Source organism: Nicotiana attenuata, unplaced genomic scaffold (assembly GCF_001879085.1).
Source record: "Nicotiana attenuata strain UT unplaced genomic scaffold, NIATTr2, whole genome shotgun sequence".
Classification (NCBI taxonomy): Eukaryota; Viridiplantae; Streptophyta; class Magnoliopsida; order Solanales; family Solanaceae; genus Nicotiana; species Nicotiana attenuata.
Genome location: NW_017673364.1, coordinates 17,077 through 30,529, shown reverse-complemented (window position 1 = coordinate 30,529; position 13,453 = coordinate 17,077). Strand labels below are relative to the sequence as shown.

Genomic DNA, 13,453 nt, shown 5'->3' with positions numbered 1-13,453 from the left:
AGGAATAGTTTACTCCAAAGATTGCAATTTCACGCGTATAGCAACATATTTGTCTCCAGCGGGAAAAATCGATAATTATTTATTAATTCAATAAAGAATAAAGTAATATTTAATAGTTCTTTGGACATAAAAAATGTATGGAGTTAAGTTGAGAAAAAGTATTTGAAATTAAAGATTATATTTGAATATGCATTCCACTTGAAAAGATATTACAGTTTTGTGTGGGAAAACAATATATATGTATGTATGTATTAATTGGTTACTTTATTTGGATTAATAAATATATATATCTTATAATCTATATATTATTAAAAGGAGAGGAAAAAGCCCTCTCCTTTTAGTAATGAAGTAATATGCTAATAAATATTTCTATTAAAAATATAATAATATTAAATATTAGATGATATAATAAAGAAAAATACATAACAAAAAAGTTATTCAATGTGCTCCCTGTATAAGTCCCGTTAGTTTAACAGAGATTTTGTTCATTAAAATTTAGATAATATTATTAAGAACAATAGAATAAAATTTAAAATAGAAAAAATATTTCAACAGTAATAAATTATAAATCTTCTCATATATGACAAAAGGAAAGCGAATATTAAATATTGGTTAATATAATAAAAAATATATAGAACAAAAAAGTTATTCACTAACTATATAAGTACCTTTGATTTAATAGAGATTTCATTATTGGGTATATCGTATTGACAAGTAAGATGACAATTGAATTTTATTAAAGCAATACAATCTAATAGGATCAAACAAGCCCTATCATAATTTAATTTAATTAATATTTTTTAATACTGACCGTGCATCGCGCGGGTACGACTACTAGTTTTACTTAAAACGTGGTAAAACCCACTTTTTCAAACCATGCATACTACTCCATATATTGTTATTAATAGAGTTTAAATTATATACATTAATAAAGTAAAAGATTCTTATGCAATTAATATAATTTAATATAACATATTATTACTTTATTATTAAATTATCATATTCTGCTTAAATGGAGAGTTACATCTTTTTATAGGTCAATTTAAGTTAATGGTATAAAAATTCTTTATACGTAACATAATTTTTGTACGAGTTTAAACTCTGTGTGCTCAGACAGTATAGAAATTTTCTACACTATCTTCTTAAGTTAACCTAAAATAGCAGTCAGCCAGAAACTTATCATGACAAACCTAATAAGATAACCTCCAAAACGAAGTACGTAATAACCCGCTATAGTGGGCCAAACTATAATAGTAGTATAAAAATTTCTTTACACGGTTATATACAAAAATTAGAGTGTGTTTGGTTGGAAGAAAAAATTGCTTTTTTGGGAATAATGATTTTTTATCATTTATTTTTTCATATTTGGTTGGTAAGTGAAAATATTTTTTTGAGTTTTTTTAGTATTTGATTAGTGAGTAAAAAAAAAAACTTTTTTGGAAAATATATAATTTAGTCAAACGGAGGAGAAATGGGTTTGGGGGGGGGGGGGGGGGGGAGGAAGTGGGGTTGGAGGTGGCAGTAGGGTGGGAGGAGGGGGCGGGGGTGAGATCATTAATAGCACTCAAAATTACACCAACTGCCACTGAAAGTCTTTCTCCATAAGTACTCCTCATTCCCTCCATACTTTCCTCATCTCATTCTCTCTCTCTAACCATTCTTTTTACACATTTCAACTTCACACAAATGGAGATGTTGAATTTCTCCTGCATTTTTTCTCTAATTATTTCACTATTTTTACTAACAGTTGAAGCTAGAATTCCAGGTGTTTATAGTGGTGGATCATGGCAAAATGCTCATGCTACTTTCTATGGTGGTAGTGATGCCTCTGGTACTATGGGTATGTCTCCATTTTCCACTTTAAATTAGTCAAATTTCAATTTTCAAGCTTATATACAATGACTGTGAAAATTATTTTTATACATCTGTGTATTTTAATTTGTTGTAGCAAATAATATAAGTTTTAACTATAGATATACATTTCGAGTCAAAAGCAGATGTTTACATAATGTGGTTTAATTGCTGCATTATGATGACAATTATACTGCATTTAATGTTATTTCGTTTTTTTAAGGGAATACTTTGTACTCTTACACTTAGGGTTTTGCTCTGTTTTTTACACTAGTTGTTTTTCTTCTGTTTTAGTATAAAAGCATGTTCTGCTCCAAAAGTTACAATTTGAGTATTTTAACTTGTTGTAGCATTTAACCTATCTATTTTTAAGGCCTAACAATGCAAATAAATTAACACTAGCTATTACGGCAGGCTTAAAGGTCGTGGGTGTATTTTTTTATTCAACCAAAATTTGCTTTGTATATGGAGGTGCACACTACTAATATATCACTATTTTCTAAAAATATATACATGTATACATGAAATTTTGTTGCCGAATTTTATGGGTGATGGTGACCTTTCTGTATAGTATAGGTCCGCCTCTGACTGTAGTTAACTGCAATGTTAACACGTAAGCAATTACATGTTACTGTAGATAAACTTAACTTGATATGATAATAAGAGTTCTATACTATTAGTGCACAGAACTTAAACTCTTTTGTGGTTAACAATTTTAGTTTTTATGAATGATTAATATTGTTAAACATTTTTTATCTTGTATGAATTTGTAGGTGGGGCATGTGGATATGGTAATCTATATAGCCAAGGTTATGGAGTGAATAATGCAGCATTAAGTACAGCTCTATTCAACAATGGACTAAGTTGTGGAGCTTGTTTTGAGATCAAATGTGACAATCAACCTCAATGGTGTCATGCTGGAAGTCCTTCCATTTTAATTACTGCAACTAATTTCTGTCCTCCAAATTATGCTTTGCCTAATGACAATGGTGGTTGGTGTAACCCTCCTCGTCCTCATTTTGACCTTGCCATGCCCATGTTTCTCAAGATTGCAGAGTATCGTGCTGGAATTGTCCCTGTTGTTTACCGTCGGTAAGCATTTTTGAGCTTCGAATTAACCTAAACCTAAATAGTCGCTCATTCAACTGTTTAAACTTAAATTATACGGCGCATGTATAATATATATGTGTAATGTATGTATAATATGTGTGTAACTGTGCGTATCATCTAAGTATACTGTCTAAGAAAAGATAAGAGTAAATCAAACTGACTATTTGTATATTGATTTTTGTTGCTCTAATATTAAGTATACTAAAGTTATAGAAAGATTAAGTAGGTGTTTGGACATAAAAATTGTAATTTCTGAAAAAAAAAAAGAAATAGTATTTGAAATTTAAAATTATGTGTGGACATGCATTTCATTTGAGAAAATGTTAGCAGTTTTGTGAGTGGGGAAGCAAAAATTTCTGAAAATTTTATAAAATTGGTCAAAACCACTTTTTAATTTTTGAAAAACTCATTTTTAAAAATTTCCAAACTTACAAAAGTTAATGGACAAACATAATTTTTATTTTTTTTCTTCGAAAAAACAAAAAAAATATCTATGAACAAACGAGTCCTAAATCATATTCTTGTCCTATAACCATTTATGGTAAAGTGCTCCCCTCTAATCACTTTTTTAGCTTTTCTTGGTTTCACTTGATTTGTTTGTGTTTCTTTATGTGTCCTTTCGGTTTTCTTTTCTTTTTCTAGTGGGGTCATGTTGAGTTGGTTTCTTTATTGATTTTGTTTGATACTTATTTTGTGTCATAGGGCACTCTTGTCACTTGATACAGTGGGGTCGAAACTCGAAACTATATTAATAGAGTAATGTTTTAATGAGTTTTCAAGTAACTTAGGGGGGAAAAACATGGTTAAAATTTATCATACCTGAGAAGTGGGATAAAATAATACCAAGTTTGATGGCATAAGATGAGATATCCAGAATTAAGTGTGGGACTAAGTTTATACTGTGTTTGGTTGACGGTATAAATTTATACCAAACATAATGTAAATTATCCCATCTTATCCTGCCTATCAAACGACCCTTAAAGTTAAATTGTTTGTCTTGATATAAAGATCACGTGTGACTAATTTTTCTTACCTTGTTAGTTTGAAATGAAAAGTTTTAACTAGTGAGTTGTCATCTACTAAAAATTTCAAACATTTTGCTTATGGAAAATTTCGAAGCTGGTCCTACATGCACATTCTCCTTAAGAATGTCAAATTCCAAAACCCTAGGTGGTGGGGACAACACCCCTAGATTTAATCACCAGTGTGAAAAATCCCAGCCACATTGTTTGTTCATCCTTAATTAACGGTCCATGTCTCATGCTAACATAGCCCGGAGGCGGATTCAGGATTTGAAGTTTATGGGTTCCTATTGTAATTTCAAATTAATATCTAATAATAACTGGGTTCACAGTTATATATTTATAGACATTTCATGGACTTTTTAATAAAAATACAGGGTCTCTGCAAAAGTTACCCAGTAACTATACTCTACATCCGCCACATAGGATTTACATTCTACAACAAAATGACCATTTATGTGTTCACACTCGGTACAATTTATCTTTAAGAGTTTAATTTATATACATTGACGGCGTTAAATAATGTTAATTGATCTTTTTTTTTTTGTTTATGCAGGGTGCCATGCAGGAAGCAAGGTGGAATTAGGTTCACAATCAATGGTTTCCGTTACTTCAACTTGGTTTTGGTCACCAATGTCGCGGGTGCAGGTGACATTGTGAAGCTTATGGTTAAGGGTTCGAGGACTGGCTGGATAACCATGAGTCGTAACTGGGGTCAGAATTGGCAAACGAACTCCGTTTTGGTTGGTCAGGCACTGTCATTTAGGGTTACAGCCAGTGACAGGCGCAAATCCACCTCGTGGAACATCGCGCCTGCCCATTGGCAATTTGGTCAAACATTTGTTGGAAAGAACTTTAGAGTCTAAATATAGTGTATGAAAGTGATCGTAACACAATATCTTCGAGTTTTAGTGTTAGACCCTTTTGATTTCGGGTTTTTTATTTGCGTTTTAAGCTTTTTTTTTGTTTGTGTAGAAGAGCTGAAGCGGCTGCAGAAACATGTAGCCCGCAGCTGTTCAATGAACAATGTAATAGTATCAATCTAATGTTTTGTAGTTGATGCATGGGCATTAGGCAGTGTATTTTACTGTACTTTCAGTAATTTATAGTGATTTACTTTAATTGAAACATCTGAGTAATTTATGTTTCTGATTTACTTTAATGGCTCTTTGAAGTATAAAGGTAGAAACTTTGATATTATTCAAGTGCAGATTTGACTCTTTGTTATTTCTATGCAAGTATCCTGAGACCAAACTTTGGATTCTCTAAAGCAGGGCTTTGGATGCCATTTTTATTGTTGCTTTTATCCTTGAACTTTGTCAAGCAAGCACGCTTCGATATATTCTTGAGCATACATTTAATTATTTTTTTTTAATTATGCATCTAGTATCAGAAAATCATCGGTTCAACTAAGTGTGAATCGAGCCAGGTAGAGCCCACTAAAAGGAAATTTCTCCATTCCAAGAGCTTGAACTCGAGAATCATATCTATCTCACCACACTCTTTGGTGGTACATTTAATGTTTCAATATCATATGTTATGACATATTCTGTCATAAAGCTAAAAGATTAGCACTTCTCACCTTCACACCCATAGAAATATGCTTCTTTGGTCTCAACAAGATGGTCCGGCAGAGTTCGGGGAAGGGCCGCACCTTAAGGGGTGTGATGTAAGTAGCCTACCTGATGCAGCATCAGTGACTTATTCCACGGCTCGAATAGATTCAAGGTATGGTATAATATGTCATCCAAAATGGTAAAAAGATTCTAGATGCCATTCATAGCTTGAAATATAAAGGTAGATTACTTTGATACTAGTACTACTCAAGTGCACATTTGCTTTTGCTATTCCTTAAACAACCTTGGATTCTCTAAAGCAGAGGTTTGGATTCCTTTGCCAGCAGTATTAGAAAGAGGAGTCTACTTCAAATAGTTCAATTTCAATTGTCATGACATATAGGAGTACCACAATAGAGAAAAGGTAAAACATGAGCAGTCTGACCTGAAAAGCTTCTGTCTCAATATATTGGTTTTCAAACAGATTCTAAGTACTAGATAAGGCATAATATGCCATTGACAGTGTTGAACATAACCATGAAAAGCTTAACGCTTCTTCGCTTTACTGACCTTCAACTTCTGGACAATATATGATATTCCTTCTTTGATGGTAGCTTTCCTTTCTAGTTTGTAATTCCACAACTCTGTTGTTATGCCTCTACTACTTGAGCTTTCATTCATCTCCAACAAAGCAGTAGTAACCAATTCATAAGCTGCTTCTCCATACTCATGCTTCAACCTATTCAACCTTTCATCTTTATCATCAATGTCCTCCTACCAATACAGCAGAAATAATAAGGTTATGTTTGGCAACCACAATGTATTTCTTTTTTTGATAAGAAACTACAATGTATTACCTTAGGACCATTTTCAGTTGTTACAACTTTAAAGGGATGCCACTTGGGGTCCCTAAGATGAGCCTCCCAGATTGAACACAATTCCGCAGCTTTCAAATCTGCATCTTCAACAAACATTTTCTTGGTTATCTCCTGAAATCTTTTAATATCAAGTTCTCCCATTCTCTTGACACCGATTAAAGCCCGAGAAGAATGCTGCTTCATTCCCTAAAAGCCATGAAAACATGTTCTATTTGTCAAATTTTCACCATTTAAGTAAACTAACTTTGAAAGATGGCACCTCAGCAGAATGAATTCAAATAGTTTATGAGGTTCTTTTATGGACTGTTATGACCACATACATCTTCAAGATTTGAAGCCTATATGCTAAGTTCTTACACGTCGAAGTTATGCATTAATATATAACTTTGAATCTTCAACAGCATATAATATGGTAGAAGCTGATTTGCTGATGCAGATTATAGGAAATTTGTAATACGTTCACAACGAAAATTGAACATGAACATACAACTCTCTCAGGTCAAAGTGAATTGAAAATGCTTTCTTCTATGCAGAATTGTACTTACATCAATCAACTCCTTCCTGGCATCTTGTAACTCAACATTGGCACGGCGTTCTTTGACAACTAAAGCTTGATTCAAAGCTTCAAGATCTTCCAGTTCTTCTTCTTTCTCTTTTAGGCTCTCTTGGATCTCGTCTAGTTTTTTCTTCACATCTTGGCCATCTCCCATGTGTCTCATTACTTGCGTAGCCCCTTTGAGACGTTCTATCTCCAACTCTAACGCCTGCTTTGAGTCGAGTTTTGTTTGCAACTCCAGGATCTTATCACGGAGAGTTTCTTTCTCTTTCTGTAAAGTAAGATTCTCTTGGCTGTCATAGGCTAATTATTACATAAGTTGAGAGTGAAAATACATAACAATGGACATACAAACCTTCTGTTCTTCTGCCAACTTTAAGACACTTTCATCCATCCTCTTTTGCTCCATTTCTGCTCTCTCATTCTAAAACACATAAACGAAGAATTTTACAGTTAAAGAATTCCTAGAAAAAGAGCACGCCAAGCGAATATCTGGTACATTCCTCAATATCAGCAGAGTTTAGAACAAAGTTAGAAGTGCATAAATACTAGATTCTTGTTGCTTCATTTTGGATTAGGATATTTTCAAGGAAAACTAATTCAGATGCATGTAATGTATATATAAGGAAAATGAGAGTGATGAAAGTTGTTTGAATTGACAGTAAAATCCAAATGAAGTTTTTTAGGTCTATCCACAATCTTAGTTCTACAAATACAACAGTCTATTTCTACAATGTCATATTTTTATACCTCATAGGTAGTAGTCTAATTCCTCCATATGCTTATATCTCCATATAAATTTTTTGCTAACCAGTTAAAGTCAATCAATTAAACAGCAAGTAAGACTTTCTACCATTTGCTTCAAAGAATGAAGCTCTTGTCTTTGATTATCATTGAGGGCTTCCCTTTCCACCAATTCTTTTTCGCGCAACTCAAGTTCTTTGCGTTGCGCTTCCAAATACGATTTATTCTTCTCTCTCTCCTTGATCATCTTTGCTAGTTGATCGCGAGCATTCTTCGCCATCCCTTGTAACTCTGTAGTCAATAGTAAGTACTTGTTGTAAGTCAAAAGTGTGACAAAAAAGGCAAGGTCTGTTAGGAGAATATATGTACCTTCATTGTATTCTTGGATCATTTCATCTCTTTGCATCATCACTTTGCTTAGGCACATTGAAGTTTCATTGCATTTGCTCTCTATCTCCTTGAGTCGCCTACTTTTGGCCTCGATTGTTTCAGCCAGATTAGAGACAAGCGCATCATTTTTGCGCTTGTCTTCTGCCTGAATCTCGGAGATAGATTTCAGGTCTCCATTTTTTCGCAAATAGTCACCAATTACACCTGATGACTTGAAATCATCAGCCTTTGCAACCCAACCATATAACTTATTTTCCCTATTTGCTGAACCTAAATATTCCAACTTCCCTCTATGTTGTGATTCAAAACTCTTTTCCAACTTAATTGCATAAGCAAAACCATCCCAATTATTACTAAATTCAACCACAGCATACCCTGAATGACCCCTATGGTTCCATAATGGATGTACTCTCACCGGATTAAACCCTTTGTTCGTCAAATCATCCCTGAGCCCCGAGCCACTTTTTCCCACGTAACGCTTACCATCCCACTCAATGGGAAGATTTGCTACAATTCCCATCCAGGGAAATACATATTTCTCATCAACATCATTCCCTTGATGTGCAGGCTGCAATTCAGTTTCCATTTTACTGCAAAAACAGAGAATAAATATAAGAACAAAGAGAAATATAGCAAAAACCAGTGTAGAGATTACAGATACAGAGCCATACAAGTGAAAATCTAGAGCACAAAAAATAGAGTAAATATAAGAAAAGAGAAACAGAGAATTGTTGGAGGAAAAGCAACAGTGTTAACATACAGATGGACAAAAATAAGCAAATATAAAAATCTCAACATAAAACCTATGTTGCGCGGACTCTCCAAAATGCTGCCGCACCCGTGTCGGATCCTTCAAAAATACACTATTTTTGAAGGATCCGACACGCACCCGGAAACATTTTCGGAAAGTCCGAGCAACATAACATGAAACCATGTTTAACAGATAACAGATGCAGAGACATAAACACAATTAGCAAAATTGAGAAATACAAACTTACATTTCTCTTGAAAAACAGAGAGTAACTATAGTGATTGTTGTGAGTAAAAAACAGTGCCGAAAATTCAAATACAAACGTACATTGTGAAACTAAACACACATAAATAACAACAACAACAACAACAAAATCTGAATGTGAGAGGTACAGATTATTTTTGGCAAAATAAAAACAAAAATAACAAATACACACACATAAACAACAAGAAAAATTCTGAATTTGACCCATTTACACATTTCAAATAGAGAGCCATAAATTTTAAATTTAGAGCACAAACACAAGCTAGCTCTTTTGCTTTAAAAAACAGAGTAAATATAAGAAAAGAGGAACAGAACATTATTGGTTTTTTGTTTTATAAAAAAAAAGTGAGAGAGAAGTGATTACGTACATACACAAAGATGGAGGAAAAACAAAAATAAAATCTGAATATGACCCATATTTTACATATTACAGATGCATAGCTATAAACACAATATTAAAATGGAGAAATACAAGTTACTTTTCTCTTGAAAATACAGAGAGTAACTATAGCGATTGTTGTGACTATAAACATTGAAATACACGCGTAAACACACATAAATAACAACAACAACAACAATCCGAATATGACCCATGTACAGATTAGAGAGAAAAAACTGAGTAAATAGAAGAAAAGAGGAACAGAGGATTTTTGACAAAAATATAAACTAGTGACTACATTAACGTTACACCCATAGAAGAAGAAATACGTAAAATAAACAAAAATAAAATTCTTAATAAGACCCATGTATGTACAGATGAAAAGATGCATAGACATAAACACAAAGAAAAAATGGAGAAATACAATTTAATTTTCTCTTGGAAAACAAAACAGAGAGTAGCTAAATAAAAATGTAAATTTAGACCCTAAAAACAACTTTTCATTTTTGCCTTAAGAAACAGAGTAAATATAAGAAAAGAAGAACAGAGCATTGTTGTAAAAAATAAGTAGAAATAAGCAAAAAAAGGAGAAATACGTAAGCGTTGCATTTGAAGCAGATAACGAATATAACATACCAACGTTCAAAGAAAATTAGTGTCCAAAAAAGAGAAGAAAAACACAATGATGGAGAGAGTGATACCTTGCTGAAGAAGGTACAGTACTCAGTACAGTACAGCAGCTCTGAGCAGAGTAGTGGAACGCAAAAAAGACTGTTACATTGGTATTATGGTAGTATTTGCTCCTCTTCACTATATATGTTTGGTCAGATTTTTATACGTTGTTAGTAGGAGTCGTCTTATTGCTTGTTTTGGCCTTTTTTGGATATTGGATGGTACTATACTTAGAGTTGATGATTTGTAATTGTAGACATATGCTAATTTATTTGATTTTTCTTTTAGTTAAATGTTTTTGAATGTGGTGGTGAACTTGATAAATTGAATCTTTAAAATTGAACTCATTATAGTTTTAAAATTATGTACTCAAAGAAAATATTTATTAAAATTGTAGTTAATGTTTTACATATTTATTTATGTTCTACGTAAAAAAATACTGAATTCGGATGAATCCTTTGTCTATGAATTGTATCTGTTACTATGGTGGTGGGGTGATTGGGGTTGGGGCCTTAGATACAATATGAAAAGTGCAAAATTTTGTGCAACTAATATCGAGCAATTGTTACAACTCGATCGATTGACTTGTAAGTATGTAGGTTTAGAAATGAGACAGGTAAATTTCACCGATGATCATTTTAGTTAAGCATTGTAATATAAAAGTTATTTTTTTTGTAACACAAAATCATCTTTCTTTAAGCCTAACTGATAGGTTATATGTGTATCCCTGTTATGTTTTGATGATCTAACAAACTTATTGGTAAGAACCAGATAAGGAACCCGGTACACATCCTCAGGTACTTAAGATCAACAAATCTCCACTCAAGGACGCGGTTCAACTCTTCAGAGTCAAAGGAACAACATAGGGAACAGATAGCTACCAGTTCCCGTGGTGACTGTACAAGTCAAACCCCTAGTTGTAAAGTTGCTGCCTGCACAGGCAACAATGCAAAAATAGTGCAGCAGTCAACTTTATGGGGAATGCCCTTTACCTAACTTGTTTGTATCATTCAAGTGATATCCCAAATGAATTATTAACATCAAGCAAAAGTAAAACAAAACACTTGCACATTCAAGAATCAATCAAGCATTCTCTCAAGTCATCTATCAATCTGGCAAGTGACTCTCAAGGGCATCAAGAACAAAGAACAACATAACAACGAGCCAGTTTCCTGTATCGAGTTATTACATGTCCTTATTCGTGTTGCACCTTTGTTAAAGCACTCTACTTGTAGTTCCTACTTAGATTAGTTAGAAGCATTGTGTAGGAAGCCTTTGTAAATCATAAACCTTTGTGTTTGTGTCTTGGCTAGAGTTAGTCGAGTTGTAAGTCTTTGTAATAGAGCTATTACAAAGTGGCTTGTAATAGAGTTGTTACAAGTTAGTGAGGGATTAAGAGGTTAATTTCTAGGTTACAATAGGCTGTAATCTAAAGTTTCCTTAGTAGTGAAGTTGAAATCCTACAAGGGTAGGTCGTGGTTTTTAATCCCGTGAGCTGAGAGTTTTGCACGTAAAACTCCATTGTGTCATTTACTTATTGCAGTGTGCGTGTGTTCTGTGGGAACTAATAGAGAACCCGGTTCTCTATATAGTTTGGTGGACCCTTAGTTTTTATCAATTGGTATCAGAGCGGGTTCTTTCTATTAGGCTAACACCTAGAAATGATCCTCATGGCTGCTCCGCCAAACTTCGAAGAAGGTCAGTCTGCCTAGAGACCACCAAGATTCAACGACCAATACTATAGATGGTGGAAGACAAGGATGCACGACTTCATCATGGCTGAAGACTCAGAGCTCTGGGATATCATCTGCGATGGACCCTTCGTTCCTATAAAGACCATTGGAGACCCCGTAGTGACAGTTCCTAAAACTAGAAAGAAATATAATGAAGCTAACCGCAAGGATATTGAAAAGAACTTTCGAGCTAAGAAAATCCTCGTCTGTGGTATTGGACCAGATGAGTACAACATGATTTCAGCATGTCAATCTGCTAAGGAGATCTGGGAATCTCTCTAAACAGCTCGTGAAGGGACAACACAGGTAAAGCAGTCCAAGATTGGCATGTTAAACCACAGAGTATGAGCTTTTCAGGATGAGGGACAATGAATCCATTAAGGATATGCACACTCGTTTCACATCTATCATCAATGAGCTTCACTCTCTGGGAGAGATCATCCCCAGGAACGAACTCATTAGGAAGATACTTAGTGTATACCTGGTTCCTAGGAAAGCAAAGTAAATGCTATCACAGAGGTAAAGGATCTGCAGGAGCTAACCATTGATGAACTTGTCGGCAATTTGAAGACTTATGAAATAAAGAAGAAGAAGAAGGATAATGAGAGAAGAGAGCCCAAAAGGGAGAAGAACCTGGTCCTCAAGACGGACAACAATGACTCAGGTGGTGAGGATGCTGATATGGCCTACCTGACAAAAAGGTTTCAGAAAATGGTTCGCAGAAATAGAGGCATTCCAAAGAGGGGCAGCTCCAGCAAGCCAAAAGGTTATGACCTATGTCATAAGTGCGGTAAGCCAGGACACTTCATCAAGGATTGCCCTCTTCTCAAGAAAGATCAGTACAAACACAACACTAACAAAGCAGCTAAGAGGAACCCGGTTCCTGACAAACAATTCAAGAGAAAAGATGCCGCTGAGAATGTTGTAAAACAAGCTCTTGCTGCATAGGGAGACTCATCCAACGAATCTGAAGAAGATGATGATCAAGGTGATAGCTCCATGATGGCAGTGGAAAGTGAAGCAGCTGAATATGACTCAATCTCTTCCCTAATGGCAAAATCTGACAATGATGAAAATGACGATGATGATGATGAGGTAAACTTTCTAGATGTTCAAAGAAATCTAAAGTCTTATTCTCTGAAAAAACTTATGTCTTTGGCAAATGTTTTAATCGATGCTTATCATAGTCTTATAAATGATAAAGATGCATTAACTGTGGAACTAGGAGAAGCAGAACGGTCGAGAGATGATCTAGTAGTCGTTGTGGTAGACTTAAAGGAAACCATCGAGAGTCTGAAGAAAGAAAAAGATGCCTTAACTGAAAAAATTGCAAACATAGAACATGAAAGAGATGATCTAGTGGTTGTTGTGGTCGATCTAAAATAGACCATTGAGGCTGTCAAAAAGGAGAATGAAGTCTTAACTGAGAGGGTTGCTAACATTGAGCATGAGAGAGATGACTTATTAGTAGTGGTTGTAGACCTAATGGAAACAATTGAGGAACTAAAAAGGAAGAGTAGGCCTGGGAACACTTAAAACGGAAAGGA

The 13,453-nt window shown here is 34.3% G+C and overlaps 2 protein-coding genes across 2 annotated transcripts; one reads left to right on the top strand and one right to left on the bottom strand.

Moving 5' to 3' along the window:
* Positions 1 to 1,600: 1,600 nt before the first annotated feature.
* LOC109216159 (expansin-A4-like) lies at positions 1,601 to 5,139 on the top strand. Its single transcript, XM_019380288.1, has 3 exons — positions 1,601 to 1,840; positions 2,625 to 2,943; positions 4,540 to 5,139. The coding sequence occupies exons 1-3, from the start codon at positions 1,687 to 1,689 to the stop codon at positions 4,847 to 4,849; spliced, it is 783 nt and encodes a 260-aa protein (XP_019235833.1). The 5' UTR covers positions 1,601 to 1,686; the 3' UTR covers positions 4,850 to 5,139.
* A 1,167-nt stretch (positions 5,140 to 6,306) lies between these two features.
* Positions 6,307 to 8,693, bottom strand: LOC109216157 (factor of DNA methylation 4-like). The gene is made up of 4 exons (XM_019380286.1): positions 7,827 to 8,693; positions 7,329 to 7,397; positions 6,963 to 7,244; positions 6,307 to 6,603 (listed from the first exon to the last, which is right to left on the bottom strand). Exons 1-4 carry the CDS (start codon positions 8,691 to 8,693, stop codon positions 6,340 to 6,342), a joined length of 1,482 nt encoding a protein of 493 aa, XP_019235831.1. The 3' UTR covers positions 6,307 to 6,339.
* Positions 8,694 to 13,453: the final 4,760 nt, after the last annotated feature.

Excerpts from the sequence above, each read along its gene's own strand:
- LOC109216157 (XM_019380286.1), bottom strand. The coding sequence starts at position 8,693 with ATGGAAACTGAATTGCAGCCTGCACATCAAGGGAATGATGTTGATGAG. Across the intron at positions 7,245-7,328 it reads AGTTGGCAGAAGAACAGAAG|AAAGAGAAAGAAACTCTCCG; the intron begins GTTTGTATGTCC and ends CTTACTTTACAG. Across the intron at positions 6,604-6,962 it reads CCAGGAAGGAGTTGATTGAT|GGAATGAAGCAGCATTCTTC; the intron begins GTAAGTACAATT and ends CATGGCTTTTAG.
- LOC109216159 (XM_019380288.1), top strand. The coding sequence starts at position 1,687 with ATGGAGATGTTGAATTTCTCCTGCATTTTTTCTCTAATTATTTCACTA. Across the intron at positions 1,841-2,624 it reads TGATGCCTCTGGTACTATGG|GTGGGGCATGTGGATATGGT; the intron begins GTATGTCTCCAT and ends ATGAATTTGTAG. Across the intron at positions 2,944-4,539 it reads GTCCCTGTTGTTTACCGTCG|GGTGCCATGCAGGAAGCAAG; the intron begins GTAAGCATTTTT and ends TTGTTTATGCAG.